Source organism: Eumetopias jubatus, unplaced genomic scaffold (assembly GCF_037043125.1).
Source record: "Eumetopias jubatus isolate StellerSeaLion01/CBP00866 unplaced genomic scaffold, mEumJub1_p1.0 scaffold_5, whole genome shotgun sequence".
In the NCBI taxonomy this organism is placed as follows: domain Eukaryota; kingdom Metazoa; phylum Chordata; class Mammalia; order Carnivora; family Otariidae; genus Eumetopias; species Eumetopias jubatus.
The window spans coordinates 22,158,626-22,181,045 of NW_028274811.1; the positions used below are offsets into that span (position 1 = coordinate 22,158,626).

The 22,420-nt window shown below is 41.2% G+C and overlaps 1 protein-coding gene and 1 long non-coding RNA gene across 2 annotated transcripts in view; one reads left to right on the forward strand and one right to left on the reverse strand.

Moving 5' to 3' along the window:
* The window catches only part of CCDC192 (coiled-coil domain containing 192), a 197,887-nt gene that overhangs the window by 122,114 nt on the left and 53,353 nt on the right, over positions 1 to 22,420 (forward strand). Inside the window, 1 exon segment of the mRNA XM_028103648.2 lies at positions 14,083 to 14,215. Coding sequence (XP_027959449.2) covers positions 14,083 to 14,215 — 133 coding nt within the window.
* The window catches only part of LOC114209563 (uncharacterized), a 289,818-nt gene that overhangs the window by 73,620 nt on the left and 193,778 nt on the right, over positions 1 to 22,420 (reverse strand). The window lies entirely within an intron of this gene.

Below are 22,420 nucleotides of genomic sequence, written 5' to 3' on the forward strand. Positions count from 1 at the left end.
AAAGAAACAATAAGATACAGTATTTTCTCCCCTTAAAATATGCACAGTGTGAATCCAGTTTGGGATAGGAAAAAAATTTGAAACAATACAAATGAGCAAAGACTGGCTAGTAACTCTATTCCACATTAAACCTTTTCAGACTACTTTAGATTCCTCCTTTTCATACATTGGAATATCTTGGAGTATTTTGAGGTCCTGTAAGATTTTTCCCCATAATGGACAAAATTAGGCTAGCCCTCAAAGATCTTTGAGATATTTAATGCCACAGAAATGACATTTCTTTCTCTTTTCAGCCATGTATGCGTGTGTGTGTGTGTGTGTGTGTGTGTGTGTGTGTGTTAAGTGCACACAGGGATAATCGGGATTTAAAGCAGTCAAGAAGCATGAGTTACTTTTTTAAAACATCTTGAGTTACTTTTATACAAGAAAAATAAAATATGGTTTTAAAGCTAAAAAAAGATTTTCTTGAAATATCCTTTTCATTGTCTCTGTTCCCCACCTCATTTTGAACATTTGAGGCTTAAAGCATTTAATCAGGATGAGTTAATTCATCCATATGTAAACCCTGAGGTGGTTTAAAAAATTCCATTTGTCATTAGAGAAAGGGAACATCAGGCACTTGCCTCAGAGTACTGTGTTGTTGACAGAATTGGGAACAGGACTTAGAATTTTCCTGCTAGATGTCCTTGAAGCTTATGAAAGTCATTGAAATAACTTTGAACAATGCAATGAGTGTGAAAGCAGGGATGGGAACCTTTCCTTAACTTTGCTGACCTGAAAAGAGTTCTAAGGGAATTGTGAGTGAGAAATAAGAATCAGAGAGACTAGGTTTTTTTGTGTTTGTTTGTTTGTTTTTCTCCAAGCCAAAGAAGGAAGTAGTGCTGGAGCATTGAATGGCTTGGTTGCAGTTTGGTACTGTGATTACTATCTCTTTACGTTTACCCTAAGGAAGGAAGGTGATGTACCCCACACATTCCTTCACTGTGCTGCCATCCCATAGTGTTATTTCCAGAACCTGACATTTCTTTGCTCCAATTAATTCCTTTCTTTCTATAGCTGAAATTGGCCAACTATCAAAAAATGGCAGACATGTTACATGGACAAAGCCTGCACAGAAACCTCCCCCATTCGCAACCTTCTAGAGTTGCTGCCGTCCTTACTTCCCAACCACTCATGCCTGCCTCAGTGCCCTCACATGTCCTTAGGACACGCATACTGCCTTTGTGGCTAGCACCTGGCTCTTGTCTCTGGACACTTCTCGAGTTGACCTTTATAGATGTGCACATCAGAATCCCCCCAAAAGTTTAAAAACTAGATTATCCATCCCGCATCCAAACTCTCTCAAATTCCGATTGAGTAGGCCTGGAGAGAAGCTTGAGCTGATGTACTGTTTCAAAAGCTCCTCAGATGGATCTGATGTGCAGGTGTCAAAGTACAGAACAGGAGGGGAAGCCTTAACAGCCCCCTTCCGAAAGGTCAATGAAAGAGAAAGAAACTCATCACTGAGTTAGCTTGTTTGATAATAATCTTCTCTAAGTGTTTCTTTTCTAACAACCACTGGATATCTATCAATTTCTACTCACTTCTTAGGCTGTTGCATTCTTGAGCTGTATCTGCTTAATGACTCCAGGCCTGTTTGCCTGCAGTAGAATTTTGCATTTCCTAATAAAAGCATTGTAAGTCATACTGATAGTAGTATAAACCTTTTCTTTATAAAAAAGGAAGGAAGGCCCTATGTCAGACATAAAAGGCATGGTTTTAGGATCGGAAAGGATTAGATTTCTAATTTAGAAATCTATTATAGAAATTGTCTCACCAAAATCTTTTTGTATGATTTGAGAGGGCTCCTAAATGTCTTCTCACTTTAGGACCAATGTACTTGGTTAACAATGAAAACAAAAAGTAAACATTTTTAGGAAAGGAAAATGCAATTTGTAATCAAAAGATGAAAAGTTTCAGTTCATGTAAGAAAGGCAAGTATTGTAATTATTGTATTGCTATGATCATGATTTCAAGAAACGTCTTCCACACAAGAGCCAAAAAGTGAAAGCATCTCATGTGTCCACTGACAGATGAATGGACAAGCAAAACTCAATATATGCATATGCATACAATGGAATATTATTCAGCCTGAAAAAGGAAGGAAATCCTGTCATATGCTGCAATATGGATGAAGTTTGAGGACACTAGACTAAGTGAAATAAGTCAGTCACCAGAAGACACATACAATATGATTCCACTTATTTAAGGTCTGAGAGTATACAAATTTACAGAAACAGAAAGTAGAATGCTGGTTGCCAGGGTCTGAAAGGAGGGAAAATGGCGAGGTGTTATTTAATAGGTATAGAATCTCAGATTTTCAAGATAAAGTTCTGGAGGTTGGTTGCAAACAATGTGCATACTATTGACACTGCTGAATAGTACACTTAAAAATGGTTATGATAGTAAATTTCATGCCATGTGCTTTTTGCCACAATTAAAAAGAAAAAAAAAATGTCTTCAGGTGTAAAGCTAAGACTCAGTAATTGATATTGTCAGTTTAGATAAGGCACTATAGAATTGAAATTAAACCAAGCAGAAGTCAGTTTTGACTTTGACATATGATATGTGACCAAAATTAGGGACCATATTATTTATCTATTCATTCTTTCAGACAGTCAAAAAGTATTTATTTCTTGTGTATCTCCTGAGTTAGTTTTATAGAAGCTTGACTGGCTCTGGGTCAGCCTCATTCTTATCTGGGGAGGATTAGATTCAGTCCAGGGTGTCGCAACTATATATAGGAGAGACAGACTCTTGAGTCCAACAAAACCAAGGAACTATCTGTATTTGCTGACTTGTTTGTCTAGACTTGTTAAAATATGCAATCTGAAGCTAGTTAATATGTACATAGCAAAAGTTCACATCATCACCACACCTTTCCCTTCCTCTCTGACTCTGCAGGCTATTCACAAGCATCAAATATTTCCTTTATCGGGTTATGCCTTCACAACCCCATCTTGCATGCATATAACTCCATTCACACATAACATCAGATTCTGAAATTAATCTTTTGTTCTAAGGAATATTGAAACCAACTATATATAAATCCAAATATCCTTGTCTCTCTACCTATGAAATGTAGACATGAACAAAACATGTTCATGGCATGAACAAAACAGCCTCTCTAAATAGTGGAGGAAGACAAGACAAAAATGTTTAACTAAAGTCATAGCTGGAACGTTGTGTTTGAGGAACGAAACTGGATTTAGGTTGCAAATACTGCTTAATGTTGAGACCATTTCCCCGAAGTGCAAAGCTCCTGCCACAGAGCAGGACTGACACCTTTTGGTACAGAAGTTTTCAGATGTGGCAAACCACTGCTATTTCTTCCGTCCTCTTTAAAGGTTTTTGGTAAAGGTTGCCCCAGTGGTGAAGGACAGGAATTGCAGGAAAACCGCAAGGGAGAGACTAAGAGAACATTGTCAGATTATAAGGTTTTAGCTCAGAAAAGGAAAGAGTGATTTTGTTGCCATATTGGAAATGTGGTTTTCTTATCATCAAATGGACACAGACTACAATGTCACCATCGCTAGATGAAATGTCATCTACTACACACGCACCCTCAGTATATGTTCATAAAAAATCATGAACGCGAACAGAAGTAGAGAGAAGACAACAAAATGTCTTTGCTCTCAGACCACCAAAGTGATCTTGTCTTGCTGCTCATGGGCAAAGGAACTTCAAGGTAATTCAGTTTTGATCACTGGGTTATATTTATAGGTGTCATCTGTATGTTTGTAATTTATTTCTTTATCAACTGTTCTTTGCTTTGTATCTCTAGCATGTTGAGGAACTTGGTTTTTCTAACTGAAGGCCAGGACATGGGTTTAGTGATCCTCACTATACCATCTGAGTCTTTTTTACAATATGACTTCCTCTTTATTACAGTGACTGACTGAGAAGGAACTGAGAAGAGAAAATTAAGAAAAGAGAATTTTTAAGAGTAGCAACAATAAAAGAACTGTTAAACACCATCTGGTGTTCTAGATAAAAGTATTTGGTCTCAACACAGGCAGACTGTATATCATTGGTTCTGGTTCTGTGGCTCAGTAGTACTAGGTGGTTGGGATTTCCCACCATCTGTTTCATCAACTTATTCCATTCCCTTGAATTTATATTGCTTGATTAGTCGAATATTCAAGTGAATCCTTTTTTTATTATTTTTTTATTTTTTAGTAGAAGAGTCAAAAGACAAATCACATCTCGAGCTAGCAACCAAGTTCAATGCTTTAATTTTTGGTGATTTCTCCACATGCATTTAAATGTCCCTAGTCATATTAACTGTCAAACATTGCTTTCAATGAACCTGATTGACACTTTAAATTTCCTTAGTGGGAAACTTGACTTGAGATTTTTAGCCCGTGTGAAACTTTTGTTTCCAGATTAAAGCAATTGAAAAATTAAAGAATAGACAAATTACTCATTTAATTGCAGCTATATAATATTCAACTAATGGATATTACTGTAAAGATTTATGCTCAATAATTCATTATTGGGAACAGCTATCTTAGAAGTTCTAAAGAGTAAAGATTCTAAGATAATGATGGCAGTGACAACATTACTAACACCATGCCACTCAATAATGTACAAAACACACAGCCATGCACATTGTAAATAGTTTTTTACATGAAATCAGGACCATTTCACTTTAAACTTTGAAGTTTCTGCTGTATGGGGTGCCTGGGTGGCTCAGGCAGTTAAGCATCCAATTCTTGATCTCGACTCAGGTCATGATCTCAGGGTCGTGAGATGGAGCCCCGTGTGGGGTTCCACTTTCAGTGGGGAGTCTGCTTCTTTCCCCGTCCCTCTGCACCTCCCCTCCCCTCTCTCTCTCTCTCTCTCTCTCAAATAAATAAATCTTTAAAAAAAAGTTTCTGTTGTAAAATTGTTTCAAGTCTGCATTAAGAAAGCAGCAGGTGGGCGCCTGGGTGGCTCAGTCGGCTGGGCGTCTGCCTTCGGCTCAGGTCGTGATCCCGGGGTCCTGGGATCGAGTCCCGCATCGGGCTCCCTGCTCTGTCGGGAGCCTGCTTCTTCCTCTCCTCCCCACTTGTGCTCTCTCACTATCTCTGTCTCTCTCTCTCAAATAAATAAAATCGAAAAGAAAAAAAAAAGAAAGCAGCAGGTTGGGGTGCCTGGGTGGCTCAGTCGGTTAAGCGTCTACCTTCGGCTCAGGTCACGATCCCAGTGTCCTGGGATCGAGCCCCGCCTCGGGCTCCCCACTCCACGGGGAGTCTGCTTCTCCCTCTCCCACTCCCCCTGCTTGTGTTCCCACTCTCGCTGTCTCTCTCTGTCAAATAAATAAATAAAATCTTTAAAAAAAAAAAGCAGCAGGTTTTTGGTTTTGTTTTTTCTAAAGATTATTTATTTATTTATTTATTTGAGAGAGAGAGAGAGAGAGAGAGAGAGCATACAAGCTGGGGTGGGGGAGGAGGGGCCGGGGGAGAAGCTGACTCCCCACCGAGGAGGCAGCCCGACTGGAGGGGGGTGGCACTTGAAGTTGGTGGTGGGCTCCATAGGGGGCTCAATGCGGGGCTCCAGCCTAGGACCCTGAGATCATGACCAGAGCCGAAGGCAGACGCTTAACCGACTGAGCCACCCAGGCTCCAGAAAGCTGCAGTTTTTTTAAACATTATATTTCATGGGAAAAAAATACGTAGTGCAGAAAACTTCCCAGGTGGGCAAATTGCTTTCTCTAATTTCTCTTATCCACCGCACAAAGCTTTTTCATGCTATGTGAGAATCATTTCTCCTCTTATGATTATTTTCTTTTCCTTCATTTAGAGTTCTTTATCATTTTTGAAGTTGTCTGAGGGCCAGCTCTTGTACTCACTGAGTTTTTAATCCCCTGTAATGTCTCTGCTTTGAGGGTAGAGTGGGATTTCTGAAGGAGAGAGATACTCACTGAGAAGGTTAACTTACTAGGTTCTCTTTACCACACCAGAAAACCCTTCAAGGTGATTTAAGCACCTTGGTGCTCCAGCATCTCAATTGTCCAGTCTTCAGACACATGCCTTTGCTTTATAATTCAAGGTAAGTCACAAATGGCCAATAGCTGCCTACTTCCTCCCAGAAGGCAGCTTTAGTCAAGTTCAAAACAAGTTCTGGGCACAGAACAGAACAAAACAAAACAAAAACATGTATCTGCCCAGTTATAAAGTCATTGCAGAGAAAAAATTTTTCATCATTTTTATAATCATGTTAGGAGAGCTTAGCAGTATTTTCACAAGGCAGACATGGGAATTCTTTTTCCCCACCTGTACATTCTGTCCTCTGGTTTCTGTTCTCTTCCACCCACATCACTTTTTATAGCAATTTGCCAATGACACCAATACCTGTACAGGTGGGGCTGAGAAACTAAAATTGCTTCATCTACAGCTTGGGCCCTTTAGATTCTCTCTGTCCCCAGGGAAGATTGGACTGGAAAACACCTTCCTAGTAGGCTCTGTTAGGTGTGACAGTGCACTCCTCTCTCTGTTTTCAGGGTGGGTGATTTGAGACTGTGAGATCAAAAACTGGATTTGGCTTTAGCAAGCACTGGCTATACTTTCTTTTTGAAAGAGACCTATTGAACGCTTGGTTTTGTTCTGCGCCGTGCTCAGCCGGTATGAAAACTTATTTATTGCACTGTTGGCACTGTAGGGTTCTTTTCTTTCTCTAAGACCTTGGTTGTCAGCCTGATTAATGTTTACTGGGTAAGAATGATGAGGCAGGGTTACACTCACACACAAAAAGAGCTTGTAGACAATACCCCTTAATCTTAGGAATGAGTTTGTTTGAGTACAGATATTCTAGTGCTGAGGGCAAGCTGACTGGTTGACACTGGTCCAGTTCATTTCTTTGAAGTGAATGGGATCTCAATTACCTAACAACTTCTGCTTTCTATCAAATGTAACCCCCATATGGACTATAGGGAGTGACCTGAATCCAGTCCTTCCTGGCTCTCTGTGTGAAGAGGGATTAAAGGGAAGGAAGCCTGCCTAAATAACTATTTTTGACACTGGGATCTTACACATCAGGGATTTTAGTTACTGGCCAGTTTCTAATCATATACCCATTTCATGGCCCTTCAGTTTGTATGGCCAAGGAGCAACACGATATAGTGGAGGGAAAAAAACCCACCAACATTGAAATGAGGAGTCAGAAAATCTGAACTTGAGTCTTGTTTCTTGCAGTTTTATTAGCTGTGACTTTGGGCAAATCATGTCATTTTTCTCTGCCTATACTTCTGCATCCCTAAAATGCTAGGGCTGGACAATTTGATTTCAAAGATTACACTCAATTCTGTCCCATCGAAGATTCAGTGATTCTGTTGTCCTAAATCATGCTTGAGGGGTCAGCCCATGTCTCAAAGCTTCATGATCAGAAGTTGGACACTTCTTGCTTTCAGAAATGGATTTATAAATAGGAAATGTCATCTTATTTAAATTGCTCACAATGTTAGAACCTGAGTAGGACACTGAGGCATGCCTAGCCTAGGGATGGAAGGGACAGTCTAGAGCTGAATCGCTCAGATTTAAATTGTGGGTCACCATTTGACTTTGGGAAAGTTACTTAAAGCTCTCTGTGCTTCAGTGTTTGCATCTAAAAATGGGATTAATAATAGTTCTACTTCACTGGGTTGCTACAAAAATGAAATTAGCTAGTATGTATCAGCTTCTCAGAACTATGCCTGGCATATTATAGGTGGTAAGTATTAGCTTCTCTCTGGAACATTTCCAATAATACTCTGTATACTACATGAAAGGAAGGGTAGCTTATGGTCTTTTAGGGCAACAAATTCCAACTTCTGGACTGTTGTGTTGTTAGAAACGTCTATCTTATCATTGGAATTCACTCCAAGTTGTAAGTTTTCTCTTTATCTTGCATTAATCTGTAACTTGTCTTACATAAACATAAAAAAATGTCTGTAAGTACACAGACATTTCTGGAAACTAGGACATCTAATGGCAAACTCTGCTTCTGTCTCTAATAATTTATCCCATAGAGGGAAAGAACTGAGACTTGGTTCCAACTATAGGTAAACTCCTCCCCTGTAGTGAGTCAAGATGTTTGTCTAATTATTGGGATTTTGTTTTCTCTTTATTAGAAATTCCAAACCCTCGGGGCACCTGGGTGGCTCAGTTGGTTAAGCGACTGCCTTCGGCTCAGGTCATGATCCTGGAGTCCCGGGATCGAGTCCCGCATCGGGCTCCCTGCTCAGCAGGGAGTCTGCTTCTCCCTCTGACCCTCTTCCCTCTCGTGCTCTCTCTCTATCTCATTCTCTCTCTCTCAAATAAATAAATAAAATCTTTAAAAAAAAAATTCCAAACCCTCCAGATGTAGGGAACAGAATTAAAATTTATTTCTAGGGCGCCTGGGTGGCTCAGTTGGTTAAGCAACTGCCTTCGGCTCAGGTCATGATCCTGGAGTCCTGGGATCAAGTCCCGCATCGGGCTCCCTGCTCAGCAGGGAGTCTGCTTCTCCCTCTGACCCTCTTCCCTCTCGTGCTATCTCTCATTCTCTCTCTCTCAAATAAAAATAAATAAAATCTTAAAAAAAAAGATAAAAAAAATAAAAAATAAAAAATAAAATTTATTTCTATAGTGTGTGATAACATAAAATAAGCTTCTCAAATGGGAGGGATACTGCAAAGAACTGAACAGTATCAGCTATGATTTCCAAAGTCTGACTATTGGTCATGAAATGTCAACAGTGGTCATGTGGCACCCAACTCTTGGTCAAAGTTGAGATGAGGCCTAATGGTTGTGTATTAACAAATCCCCCCATGACCTTATTAAATGAAAGAAGATGAAGCTGCATTTTGCTTTTGTGCTTGGTCTTTCATTCAAGGCATTATATAAGAAAAGTTTCATCTGATCTACTGTTTGTCACTTTAGAGAACTGAACAGAATGGCCACAGGCCCCAGGATCAATTCCAGACCCGCTGATGAGAGACACTAAGAGGGCTCAGATCTACACCAGGCACAGATAGCCCTTAGCTGGGTTCATCAGATATTTCCTTTATTTCTTAGGTTCTCTGGCAAGATGATGGCAGTCCATGCTACAAGTGTCTCACCATCACCCTTCAGTGTCAGTCTTTTATAACCAAGTCTGGTTTATTGCCTTTCTACTTGTACTAATTAGAGCCATGCACGCTCTAACTACAAAAAGCTAGCTTTAAGTAACTTAACAAAGTAATGGTGCTACTGATTAGTGAACCGTTACGCTATCATTGAGAAGAAAAATCAGCCTCTGGAATCAAAAGAACTCGTTGAAGTCAATTCAGCTACTTACTTACTAAGAGACCATGGTTACCATGGTCTACTCAAGTTCTCAGTGCCCTCAACTCTCTCACCTACAAAATAGAGACAGGATCATACATAACAATTAGGTATCATCAATGAGCAGTGGCTACTGGGAGTGTGGATCAAGGACTGTGAAGCCAGGTAGGCAACCTAGGGTGAAGGAAGTCCCAAATCAAAGGCCTACGGTGGAGAAAGGAAGCTACGAGGCACATATTTGCCATTCCTGGACTTCTAAATACTTATCTGGGGATAGCATAAATACAAAACAAAATAAGAGTTGTGAAATTGATTTTCCAAGCCAAGTTGTATCCAAAAGCTATATCACTTTTATGAGTTTTATTATTAACAATGGGCTATTAGAAAAGAAATGAAAGAGGAAATCTGCTTATATGTCCTGTATTCAAATCAAATTCTCTTGGATGTCCTTGGTAGTGAGCATTTTATCAGGGGCCCACTGGAGACAAAACCTGTCTTTGTTATATAGGCTAAGTAAGGAAGGTAAGAAGCTATGCTCCAGCAAGCCTGCCACGGATGCCACTGGCATGAAGAGGTAGGGCTTTAGAAAGTTCCTCACATCATTCCACGGAGGCAGCTACCTACTTTGCCAGGCATCTAGCCAGCTCTGGCAGGAGACTGGATCAAGGCTATTTGCTTATCTGTTTTCAGGACATCGAGCGTTGTCTACCCATACAAAGTGAGGAGGAGATCAATGCAATTATGGAGAAAACTTAATTTAGGAGAAGGAAAAGGTGGCAGATGTGGTGGAAGATAGGGAAGGAGAAAGAAAGAAGACAAGGCAAATCTTGGAAAATGAGAAATCTTGCTTTCAATGAAATACAAATTTTATTTTCTAAAGTGTGACAAAGACATCTTTAGAAAAGGCACTTTAGTGTTCTTAGTGGAGGGTTGAGAGCCTCCCCGATGTATTTCAAAAAATAATGACAAAAAAGAAAGACCTATCTGCCCCTTAGCAAACAGTACTGGGTACTGTCATTTAGGTGTTCAGTCACTGACTCGCCACCAATTATATGCTATGGGAACAAGGGCCTGGAGATGTCATGTGCCCGGCCCAATTTCTCAGGGCCAATAGTTGCCTTAAAATCTGAGGCCACAGTTCAAAGTGTGTGGAAAGACCAGGAAATTTTAAACAATGCTGGCAGCTTCGAGTTGAAACTCATCTATAAATAGTTCCCTGATGATCTCTAATTCCCGATGACTTCGTATAATGCGAGCTATTCGGCAATGTGATATGGATAGATATTTCCTTTTCAAAACATTGCACGAATACATGATTTCCTCCCTCTGTCCACCCTGTAGCAGAAGTAGGAAAAGAGCAAGGTAATAGGAATTTACCTCCAAGCTATAAAGCCTTCCTTTCCTTTTAGTAATCATGGGGGGGAGTGCCTAGTTACTAAGGAGACAATAATAACAGACTCCATTAGGTTCAAGTACAACACTTGGGTTGCCTGGCTAGAGAACGCCAAAAAAGCAAAGGAAAATATTATCATTGCTGAAATCATTTGATGTCTATGACTAATAAAAAACATGTCGGCAAACTGAATTTTTAGAAATGCCCAAAGGGCTTGGTTAGAGCTATGAATTAATGGCATACAGCAGTCCTGTCTGGAGAAAAGGAAAAAAAAAAAAAAAAGACAAAGATGTTAAACTCTTTTAAAATTTATCTGAATAACCGACAGTTCCCAACAGAAATCAATTTAGGTTCTTTATTCAATTTTTAACTTAAATCTAAAGGTCCCTTCCCCTTTCCTTTAGAGCTTAATAATAAAGTTTGCACATCTTGAGTCACAACCGTCCTTGAATTCTAAGGGACCTGCAGGCCTTTTTGATCCTCTTATGCAATATCCCACAAATTCTAGAGTTATTTTTAAGGGATCCCTGAAAACTGTATCCACTTTAGAGACTTTGAGGGCTGAGGTGTCCATTCAGGCATGTGCTGGGTCTCTCAGAGGCTGGAGGAAGCCAAAGGTGGAAAGAATTGGGGGTAAGCCAGACCTCTAATTACCTCTTGACCCAGGTCCCAGAGGTTGCTATGGGCCTGCCTGAAGATGTTCATCCAGTCTCTGCTTGATCATTCCCAGAGCGGGAGGCCTTTGCCAGGACGCATCCTATCTTGTTATGAATTCAGCTCTGGTTGTTGGAGGGTGTTTTCTCATGCTGTGCCAAAATCTGCCTCCTCTTGAGTTTTTTACCCATTGTTCCCCATGGTATCTCTAGAATAATACTGTTTAACTCAACTTCCTTTCCCCTTGACTAGTACCTTAGATTACTGAAGTCAGCTGTCGTAACTCCCCTGTATGCTGTCCTCTCCAAACTAAATATCCTCAGTTTCTTTCTCAGATCATATGGCAAATAAACAAATTAAGAGAGAAGCAATGTAAGGAAACAAACTTTCCTTCTTACTCCTCTCAGTATTTCATTATAAAAAATTTCAAACACAGAAAAGTTGGAAGAATTTTATAGTAAACACCCATATACTTAATAACTAGACACAATTACCATTCTGCTATCTTCCATTACTTACCTATCTATCAGTATCTCTTTCCATCCATCACCCCATCTTACTTTTTTACATATGTCCATATAAAGTGCATTCATCCACACACTTAACCCTCATGCATCAGTTTGTACACCCTTATCATTATCGGTTCTTTTCTGACACTTTTTTTTTTAAAGATTTTATTTATTTATTTAATTGACAGAGAGAAAGAGATAGACAGTGAGAGAGGGAACACAAGCAGGGGGGAGTGGGAGAGGGAGAAGCAGGCTTCCCGCCAAGCAGGGAGCCGGATGCGGGGCTCGATCCCAGGACCCTGGGGTCATGACCTGAGCCGAAGGCAGACGCTTAACCCACTGAGCCACCCAGGCGCCCCTTTTCTGATACTTTCAATTAGCCCTCTCTGCTGAATCCCTTTGCAGCTCTCTCCCTCATTTCTCATTTCTGTATCATTCCTCCCACTTTCTAGCCCCAAGGTTCTAAATGGTAAAAACAAAGTATGAAAAATCTGAGCACAGGAACAGTCTTGGAGTAGCATCAGGAAAGGAGGCTGAGGACCACAAGGGGCCTCACAGGCATTATCACCCCAGGCCTGGGAGGGAGGAGGTTCTCATGAACAAGCTGACACAAACCAACTTACAAGGTGGGGGGCGGGTATTGATGAGCATGCCAACCTAGTAATTTACTATGGGAAACACAGCTAGCTATCAAATACCCAGACCCATGTATTTGTTGATCAGCTCAATCTCTCTCTGAACTAATCTACAGAACAGGTCAAACTGTGAAGGATTTTGGTGAACAGAGACTCAGACAGGAAACAGTAAGAGGGTCTTAGTGGCGCGGAGCCTTATCAGCATTGATGTTTCAACAGCTGGCTCGCACTGTGCCCGACACCAAAGGGGTGCTTTGTAACTAGTACAAAGATGAAATGAGTATGTGAATACTAACTACACTCTAAGAGAACTGCTGAACAGACCAGGAACTCGTGTCGTGGATCAGGGCACCTCTCACCTGGACCGTGCTGGTGAACCATGCCGGATTCTACCCCTCCAGCTCCCGTTAAAGAATTTCCATGATTACTATTCTCATTTGAATAATACATTCTCTTTTAGCCACATGTATGCCATTAATTCAGCTTTCGTGAAATCCTAATCCTGCTTTGGTCTGAAAGACAACCTGTCTTTAAAATGAGTGGTCTATGTCTATCGAATCCCATCTTTGATGAACTGATTTTACCCGCTTTACTCTAAAAAAAAAAAAAAAAAAAAAAAGGAAGTGATTCCCTACTACCTGAGGTTTCCCCTGATGTGCAAAAACCATTCCTTTCCCTATCTCAAGATTTATGTCTGATAAGAAATGTTAGTCATTTATATTCTGGGCTTCCTAATTACCAGTCCACAAAGACTTGGCAAAGTGAGCTCTTCAGTGGAAAGGCAACAACACATAAGTGTAAATACAACACTTTTCACAACAGATAGTTTTTCCGCAGTGACAGATAAATCTAATTCTGACAAATTGATTTCATTTTGCAATCCACAAAAGGAGATTTCTAGTCTTAAAATCTCCAGGTGAATCCTTTGGTCAGGTAACAACTTCCTCAAGTAGTTCTTTCAAAGGCTTAGATGTCATAAATCAGACTAATTTTACAGCAAGCAATTCCTGCCTTCTTATGGCTTAACGATTTGTACCCCTGACCACTTTCCCTATACAGATACCCCAGTAAATATCTGTAAACGTCAGCATTTCGTGGTAGAATCACACTCCTCAGGGTCTACTGGAATGCACAACTTTATGGTATCAGGGTAGAAAATGACACAGAAGCAAGGCTCTCCGAAATAGGCTCACTATTTCACGTGAGTTTACTTACAGACTGAAAAAAAAATCAGGCACCTTTAGGCATTGGCACCTCCGTGGTCAAATGCCAACCACCAACTAGAGTTGCTCTCTAATTGCCTCCATTACAAGCAACCAAAATACAAGGTTCAGAGGCAGATTAAAACCCTTCAAGAGGGTAAAAGATACTCTGCTGTAGAGAGTGGCTTTCGTTGCTGGGGATAGGAACGCTCTGAGAGGGGCTCTCGCACTCTGTTTCAGAGATCTCAGAAAGGACTTAAGCTAGATAAGCAGGGAGCAGTTCACGGAAGCTGGCCCGCAAAGGCATGGTTGTTCAGACTTCGTCAGTTCTTTTTATTCCTTTGATATGTCTGTCTCTAGTGACGGAAACTCTTATTTTTTTTCAAGAAACTAAAGCACAAAAGGAAACTGAAAAAGCTGCAAACGGATTTGGCAACAGCTAAGCAAGAGGCTGCCATCACAGTCCTGGAGCTCAATGAGAAGATAAGGATGCTACGTGAAGGGAAGCCAGCCCCTAGAGGTCAGTATTACCACGTGACAGTCGCACACCAGCCCTCAGGCCTGCGTGAGGTTTATGGTTTTCTTGGCCACAGAGCAAAAGGCAGGGCCACCGTGCCGGGGAGCAGCCTGGCCTGGCCTGACCTCCGTCCGCATGAAAAGCGGACATGACACAAATTACTGACTCCAGGCTGGATTCGCTTTCACTGTACGTGAGGTAGGGAATGAACAAGGAGTTCCTTAGAGGAAAAGTCTCTGAAGCTGAAGAGCTGGACTAAATAGATCTGGTAAGTGTCTTTGCACAAAAGCTGGGTGGCCGTGAGGGAAGGGAAGAGTCTAAGGAAGACCTGAGGGATGAAGCTCTGGAGTGGAGCGAAGAGAGGAGCTTGCCTTCAAGTGTAGACAGGCTTGTACGCTCGGGCAGGCACAGGGAAGTGAAAAAGTGAGGGTTTGAACAACCGCCAATGAATGAGCCAGAAACAAGCAGGGAAGGCTGGGTGAGGATGAAATCTGGGTGGTTTCGAGAAACTGTAATGGCCACTATGGTTTGGAGTTTTGAACAAGTCTTCTCTAAGGGATTATAAACACACATTGGGGTTGGAAAACCCCTCCGACTGCCGCCATGAGGAATGATACGAGTTAACATTTAGTACTACGTGCCAGGCATTTGGCTTAGCACTTCACGTGTATTTAAGTCTCAGAATAACCTCTGAAGTAAGTACATTTATGGATTCCAGAAGAATAAGCGGAGGCTTAGGGATGTTGATTGCTTTGCCCCAGGTTAGACAAGTGGGAGCAACCCCCGGGCAGGGAGCCTCCAGGCAGCCCCTGACCCTACCCAGTGCGCCTGCGCACCTCCGACGCAGAAGCGTCTTTCGTCTCTGCTCTAGAGCAGCGACGTCCAGCCTCGTTCCGCCTGGTGAATCTCATGGAAAACCGTGGTCCCCCGGATAAAGTCTTCCTCTCATGTGTGGCACTCTCGTAAAGCCAGAAACATGCCATTATTCCTACCCTGGCTTCCTTTATGACTCATAAATCATTCTGGAAAAAGAGGAGGACCGTGGAAATAAATGGAGGAGGGCCAAGTAGGCGCTGTGGTGGCTTCGGAAAGGGACACACGTCCAGCATCCTGGCCACTTGGTGGACCTTGAAAATGAGTTTGGTTTTAATTTTCTATTCCGAATAGCCCTTTCCCGGGGTTGAAATGGCATGGAACACAGTCATCTTGAAACACATGCTGAAGGTCAGTTTGTGTTTCTCTTCCCGCAGAACATAATGATAGCTTATGAATTTGCTTTTACCACCATGAAAACTTAGAGAATAAAATCCATTCAAGGATATTATCCACTTAAAAGTCTTTATTCTAGGGCATCAGAGCCAGATTTCAAGTTAGTTGCGTCCCAAGAAGCTGATAATGATTTTACATCACGTTGGAGGAAGTTCTCCAGTTTGCCTGAGAGAAGCATTCAACTTCTCAACTGTATTTTGAATCTAGTGAAAAAAAGATCTTATTGCAAGGTATATAATTCTCATTGTTGAAAAATATATCATTTGCTGTCTAATAACAATTTTGTCCCTTTGATATTTTAGTAGGTCAAAATTAAAATCACACTGAAGTACCAGGACTCCAATGGTTGGGGGGAGGGTAGAAAACATGAAATCCCACCTTTGCCCATTTTCTTTCTGTATTTCTGTTTTAAAAAAAAAAGAAAAAGCTACCTGTACAGGAAAAAATACAAAACCCTAATGTATTATGAACAGATATAAATTTAAATAAAGATAGGTATTCCAAGGTCAATTATGGATGAAAACAGTGACTCTTTCTGGACCTATATGTTGCTTCTCTTATTTGATGGAAAAACTGAGTCAGTAGACTGACTTAAATATTTGCACTTTATTGCTCTCCCCTTGCTCCCATGCTCCTCAACCTGAATTCAGTAGCCCAAGAGAATGTCAAAGCACTTTTGGCTCCAGAGTCATATTAGCTTTCATTCTCAGAGACTTTGGTCACCTTGTCCTACCTCTCAATACACTTGAAAGTAAAATCTGCAAAGATGTTGGTAACTTTAACACACAATGACCTCCATTTAGCCACACAACAATTAGAATTGACCCACCTCCCACACACGTTCCTAGACCAGAACAATACCCCTCCCCTAGTTATCTTGTGTCCTTTTATAAAATGTTTGTTTTCAGTTCTCAGACCTCTGTTTGCAAATGACAGATATCCCAGTCATACATAATAGCTTATGGAAAAAGGGTAATTTACTGGCACAAGTGTAAACAAACTAAGAAAGGGCATGCCATTAGCCATATAGTCCAATGGATACAGAGTCTCACATACCATCAGAACACTCAGTGTCTCTCAACTCTGCTTCTCTCTTCATTGAGACTTCATTCTCTCAAGCAGGATGTCAGAAGAGACATGGCCATAAGCAACTATGGACTCTTCTCATCTTTCCTCCAGAGAGAAAAGAAACCACTTTTCCACCAACTCCAGTTAGAAAAAGTACAATAAAGCACTCTGTCCTGGCTTGGGTCGGGTAGCCATGCGGGGACATGAACCAGTCTGTGGCCAGGGGTGGAGAACTATGGTTGGACAAGCTTAAGTCACGCACCTGCCACTGGGGGGCGGGGTAGAGGGAAATCAGGATGGAAAAGAAGAATGTTCTGGTGGCCTCTGGGTGGCTCAGTTGGGCATCTGCCTACGGCTCGTGTCGTGATCCCAGGGTCCTGCGATTGAGCCCGGCATCGGGCCCCCTGCTCCCACTCCCCCTGCTTGTGTTCCCTCTCTCGCTATCTCTCTCTCTGTGTCAAATAAATAAAATCTTTAAAAAAAAAATGTTCTGACTGGCAGCTTCCACCAGAAGCACAGGGCTCGATTTGGAGAGAAGCGCTTCCTTAAAGGAAGAGATAACCCATTACCAGAACGAAAGAGTGAGGGACAAAACCAACATGTCCAAAACACTCTCAATTAGCAGTCAAGTTAAAATATAATGTAATGCTTAATGAGTCACCCGTCCATGAGTACTTGCACTTTTTAAATAGATTCTTCTTGGTGAACAAAGGACCTTCAGGATCCAAGAAATAAATGTCCAATGATATAATTTCAGACCCCATAAAAATGGAGAGTGAACCACTTTGGGAAAGGAATCCCCTTCCAGCCTCCATCAAGTGACATCATGGTTGCCTATCTGAAGGCCTGCCTTATTGTAACAACTGAAATTGCAAGAGGGGAAAAAAAGTTTTTGTTCTAAATGACATGTTACCTGGATTAACATAAAGCTACTTCTCTGTTATAGTTACAGATTGATGCCTATAGTTCTAACAAGCAGATCAAGATATTTCCAAATAAATTAGAATATTTTTTACCCAAATGTGCATTTTTCCCCCTTGTTTGGTTCATTTTCTATGTCAGTCTATATATATTAGGTTGCCATTCAGCTCTTCTAATCAGAGGAATGTTCCAGAATATTGGGAATACCTTTAAGCATATTCACATTTTGATGAAACAGTGAGCTCCCAAACTTTCTTTTTACTTAAACACAGTAAACTACTTCACTGGCTATGTACTTAAATTACCTCCAAGGAAATAAATGATTTAAGTCAATGGAAAGTTCAACTGAAAAGAAAAACACGTTTATTATAAAACTGGCACAGCAGGAAACTTACAGCTTGAGTGTTGTTTGTTGATTTTGCTTTTTGTGCAAATAATCACAGCCCAAGGCAGATTCCTTCCGTCATTTCCACAGCCTGCACCTGAAATGCTTACGGCTTTATTTACTAGCATAATTCAGTGAAATGCCTATTGTACCCCTTCAGGGTCACCATTTGGTAAACCTTAGTATGCAGGGACCTAAGGTTAAATTTCAAAAACTATCTTTGCTTCTTTCGACTTAAGAGCACAAAGTTACTTCGCAAAAGACATTCGTGACTAAGTCTTGTTGGTACATGAGCGTTAGGTCACTTGCTATGATGAAAGCTCCTATCTTTGACCAGAACATCAGGGACCTGGGTTCATAGATTTCAAGCCAGTGTACGATGCACTCTTCTGGATTTTTTTTTTTTTTCCTTTCAATTCTTTTCTCCTAATATGCACAGCTATTTCACCAAGTAAGGTATCTAGCCCCCACATGCGAGTTCCCACTGCCCCGGTAACAGCCATATCAGCTCTAAGTCATCTCTTGGTTTTACTCCTGTTAAGAAGATACTCCCGGTTAGTGCAGGTACATCCCAGGGCAAGGTTATCCAGGACTCAGTGCCTGAATAGAGCCAACCATTCTTTTCAGGGAGGCCTGGACAAGGATTGACACTTCAGTGATTTTTCAGGGGCACAAGATGGTTTTTAAACACTGTTGATTTTAAGAATTAGACTACTGTTGTTTTATATTGTTAAAAAAAAATCAGGAGATTTATCTCTTTGTCAACATCCCAGAGCCAACTGTGCTCAGTATTTTCAAGAGTATCTTTTATCAGGATGTCCACCCCAGGGACTCAGCCCTCTTATTTGCTCTCCTCCTACAAACTTCCCCAGGATCAAAGCTCCTATTGCAACTAGGTGTTAAAAAAAACTGGGATTTGAGGGTGATAAGAACATTCTGGAATTAAATAGTGATAGTGGTCACGCAACACTGTTAATATAGGAAAATGAATGAATTCCACACTTTAATTGGACACATGGTGTATTTTATGTTATGTGAATTTTATCTCCACTGGGGGAAAAAATGCTCCTCACTAGGATGTAATGACTGACACCCTGTCGAGTTTAAGTGTATTTTATTTATTTATTTATTTACTTACTTACTTACTTGACACAGAGAGAGAACAAATAGGCAGAGCAACAGGCAAAGGGAGAGGGAGAAGCAGGCTCCCCGAGAGCAGGGAGCCCGATGAGGGACTCCATCCCAGGACCGTGAGATCATGACCTGAGCCGAAGGCAGACGCTTAACCGACTGAGCCACCCAGGTGCCCCAAGTTTAAGTGCATTTTAATGTGAGTGCTTTGGGCCCAAGTAAAATCTGGACTTGGTAGAATTCCAAGCATTTAGAGACAGGTCATATTCCTATTTACTGGAGTAAGGCCAATCTTGTGTAGTTGTCCATTTGTGTCTAGGTTTTTTCAACAATGCCAGCCTTTGGCATTGTTTTTCTCTCAGCCTAGCTCTTTGAGAGGCTGTTCTTCCTCAGACGAAGAACCGATAACTTGCTCAATAGTTCTACATGCAACCCTTCTTTCACCATTGAACACAGATATTTATCTTCCCAGAGTTTTCAAAGAAAGTAGCAAGGAAGGTCGTGAGATCTCACTGTTTCAAATGCTGGGACCTTGTCAGAACACACTGTTTGCCACCCATCTCATCAGGCTGCATGGGCTTTGGTCTGAAGGTTGGTCAAAGTGTAAACAGACAGCCTTCCTACCACTGCCAAGGGTGTGACTGCCTTGGACAGAAGGTGACAAGAACTTAGGAAAACAGAAAGTGGAGATTTCCCCCCTCAGACATACATATTATTATCCCAACACCTGTAGAAAAGGGTTTCCTTTTAAGCCCTCCCATTGAATCCTCAAAAAACAGAAGCTATTGCAAGGTGGGATATTTTACCTATAGACCAATAAACACCAGTAATTAACAGCAGGGACAATGAGAGAGCGTAGGAGTGGTAACTTCTGGATGTGCTAAGTATAAGAAGTTCCTGAGGAGTTTCAATATTTACCTCATAGAAATAGCTTATATTTGGGGCACCTTGGTGGCTCAGTTGGTTAAGCGACTGCCTTCAGCTCAGGTCATGATCCTGGAGTCCCGGGATCGAGTCCCACATCGGGCTTCCTGCTCAGCAGGGAGTCTGCTTCTCCCTCTGACCCTCTTCCCTCTCGTGCTTTCTATCTCCCATTCTCTCTCTCTCTCTCTGAAATAAATAAATAAAATCTTTAAAAAAAAAAAAGAAATAGCTTATATTTATCTTTATAATCTCTAGGTCTCATTCAGAGATTTCCTGTCAGTTTGTCTCTTCTTTAGTCCACCAAAGTCTTTCTGAAATAGAGCAGCTTCCTGAAATAGAACCCCATGGTCAAAGTCTGATTTCAGAAGTTTCCTTCAAGGATAAGCAACTGCTCCAGGAGTCCCTGCAAAGCTTACGGATGTTATTTCATGAAGATCCCAAGAAATGTTACTTACTCACTATGTGCAAATTTAGGGTGATTCTAATTCTCAAAAGGACATTCTGGAAACTTCTAGGCCTGAAAATCACTCATGGGAAAACTAGGTGTTGCTCAGGACTTTGTGGGTTGCCAGTGACAAAAACCAAAATGAAACTAGGTTTAAGCAGAAAAGAAGGAAGAAGGCTGAGACACAGGGCTCCTGGACGGCTTATCTGGCTCCTCTTTGCTACTGGCCCTATTTGAGTGACTGCAGGTACAGATCAGGAAGGTTGGCCTGGCTGCCCTGGCCTACAGTGAACATCTGCTTCTGCCTGCTCAGAACCACTTCCCTCTTTCTTCCGTAGCAGAAGCATGATTTTCTGTGGGGGACATGTTCCTCTCCCATTCTGTAAAGTCCTATAGGATTGTTTATCACAATGTCCCTTCCCCCTTCACCCAAGGGAAGCCTTGTGACCAGCTCTCTTATGCTTTTTCTTTTTTTTTTTTAATTTTTTTATTATTATGTTCAATTAGCCAGCATATAGTACATCAGTAGTTTTTTTTTTTAAAGATTTTATTTATTTGAGAGAGAGAGAATGAGAGAGAGAAAGCACGAGAGGGAAGAGGGTCAGAGGGAGAAGCAGACTCCCCGCTGAGCAGGGAGCCCGATGTGGGACTCGATCCCGGGACTCCAGGATCATGACCTGAGCCGAAGGCAGTCGCTTAACCAACTGAGCCATGCAGGCGCCCTCTTACGCTTTTTCTAATTAACTTTTTTTTTCTTTAAGTAGTCAGCATTGGCTTATAATACTTACAACCAAAGAACTTTAATTTATACCCAACTCCAGGGAACAGAACTTCTTTCTCACAGTATTTATTCAGGATCTCACAGAAGGAATTTGATTGACCCTATTTGTATCACATTCTAACCCATGGATCAATCGCTGTGGCCAAGGCCGTGGGATTGTTATCATGGACCATACCTGGGTCATGTGCCAGAAGTCAAGGGCTAGGAAATGTTATCGGGAAAAAAAGAAAATGGGAGAGCTTTCTGGATAGAAGACAAAAAGTATCTTTCACTGTCCTCTTGAATCTACTTTAGTTAAAACTTATAAACCTGGGGAAGATACCCATGAGTTGAAGATCAGTTGTATCTTGTCAGGAAAGCACAAATTTATCTACTTTCAATTTCAAACTGCACATTTAGGCCCTCCCTTTGCAAAAGGCCTGGAAATCTATTTATTTTATAATTAACAAAGGGTAAGAAGATCCATTCTGAAACTTTTGGTAGGGGTCCAAAATTTGGACGTTTGTTAGCTCTACCAGCTGTGGGAATTCAATGAGCTCAAGGTCTCCTCCCTCCTTTGTTTGTAAGACTAATTTTGGAATTATACTATTATCAGGAAATGGTGTCCCTTCCTTCTGTCCATCCCTTAGGAATTTTTTTTTTTTTTTTTAAGTCTCCTGGCTTCTGGATCCAGAGAAGTTAGATAAAAGGGCAAGCCACCAGCTAATATCAAACAAGGCATGTGGGAATTGGAGTTTGATCAATTTTAAAGTTTTCCTACTGAACTTAAACATGGAGACTGCTATGATCACCAGAAGAGCATGTGTTGTTTGGCAATGCTGTTAACCCAGATTAGAGCTGAGAAGGCAGGCAATTTGCAGAGAAATAGTCGAACACTCCTTTGTCAAACATCAGCAGACGGCTGTTTGTCAACATAAGATGAACTGGAGAATGTGGGGTTGCAAACCGTTGTCAGCCAGCTGGAACACCAGTGTAGCTTTTCCTGGGACAAACATCTTGGTGCCCAGGTAGAAAAAGTGAATGTTGTTCTCTCCTGCATTGCCCAGAAACCTCAATATGATTTCATTTAATGACTCAGTGTTTCCTGATAGGAGGCTGAAGCAGAGAATAGCTATGTTGGTCGTATGAATAAATTTGGAGGAATGAGTCGATAATTTTGGGGGGGCTTGAGCTCATCAAATTGAGAAAGGTTACACAGAACAAGATTCCACTGGACAAGTGAATGCCTTTTGTTTGAAGGCACAGGATTTATTTCTGGGAGTAGGATACTGTTAGATATATACT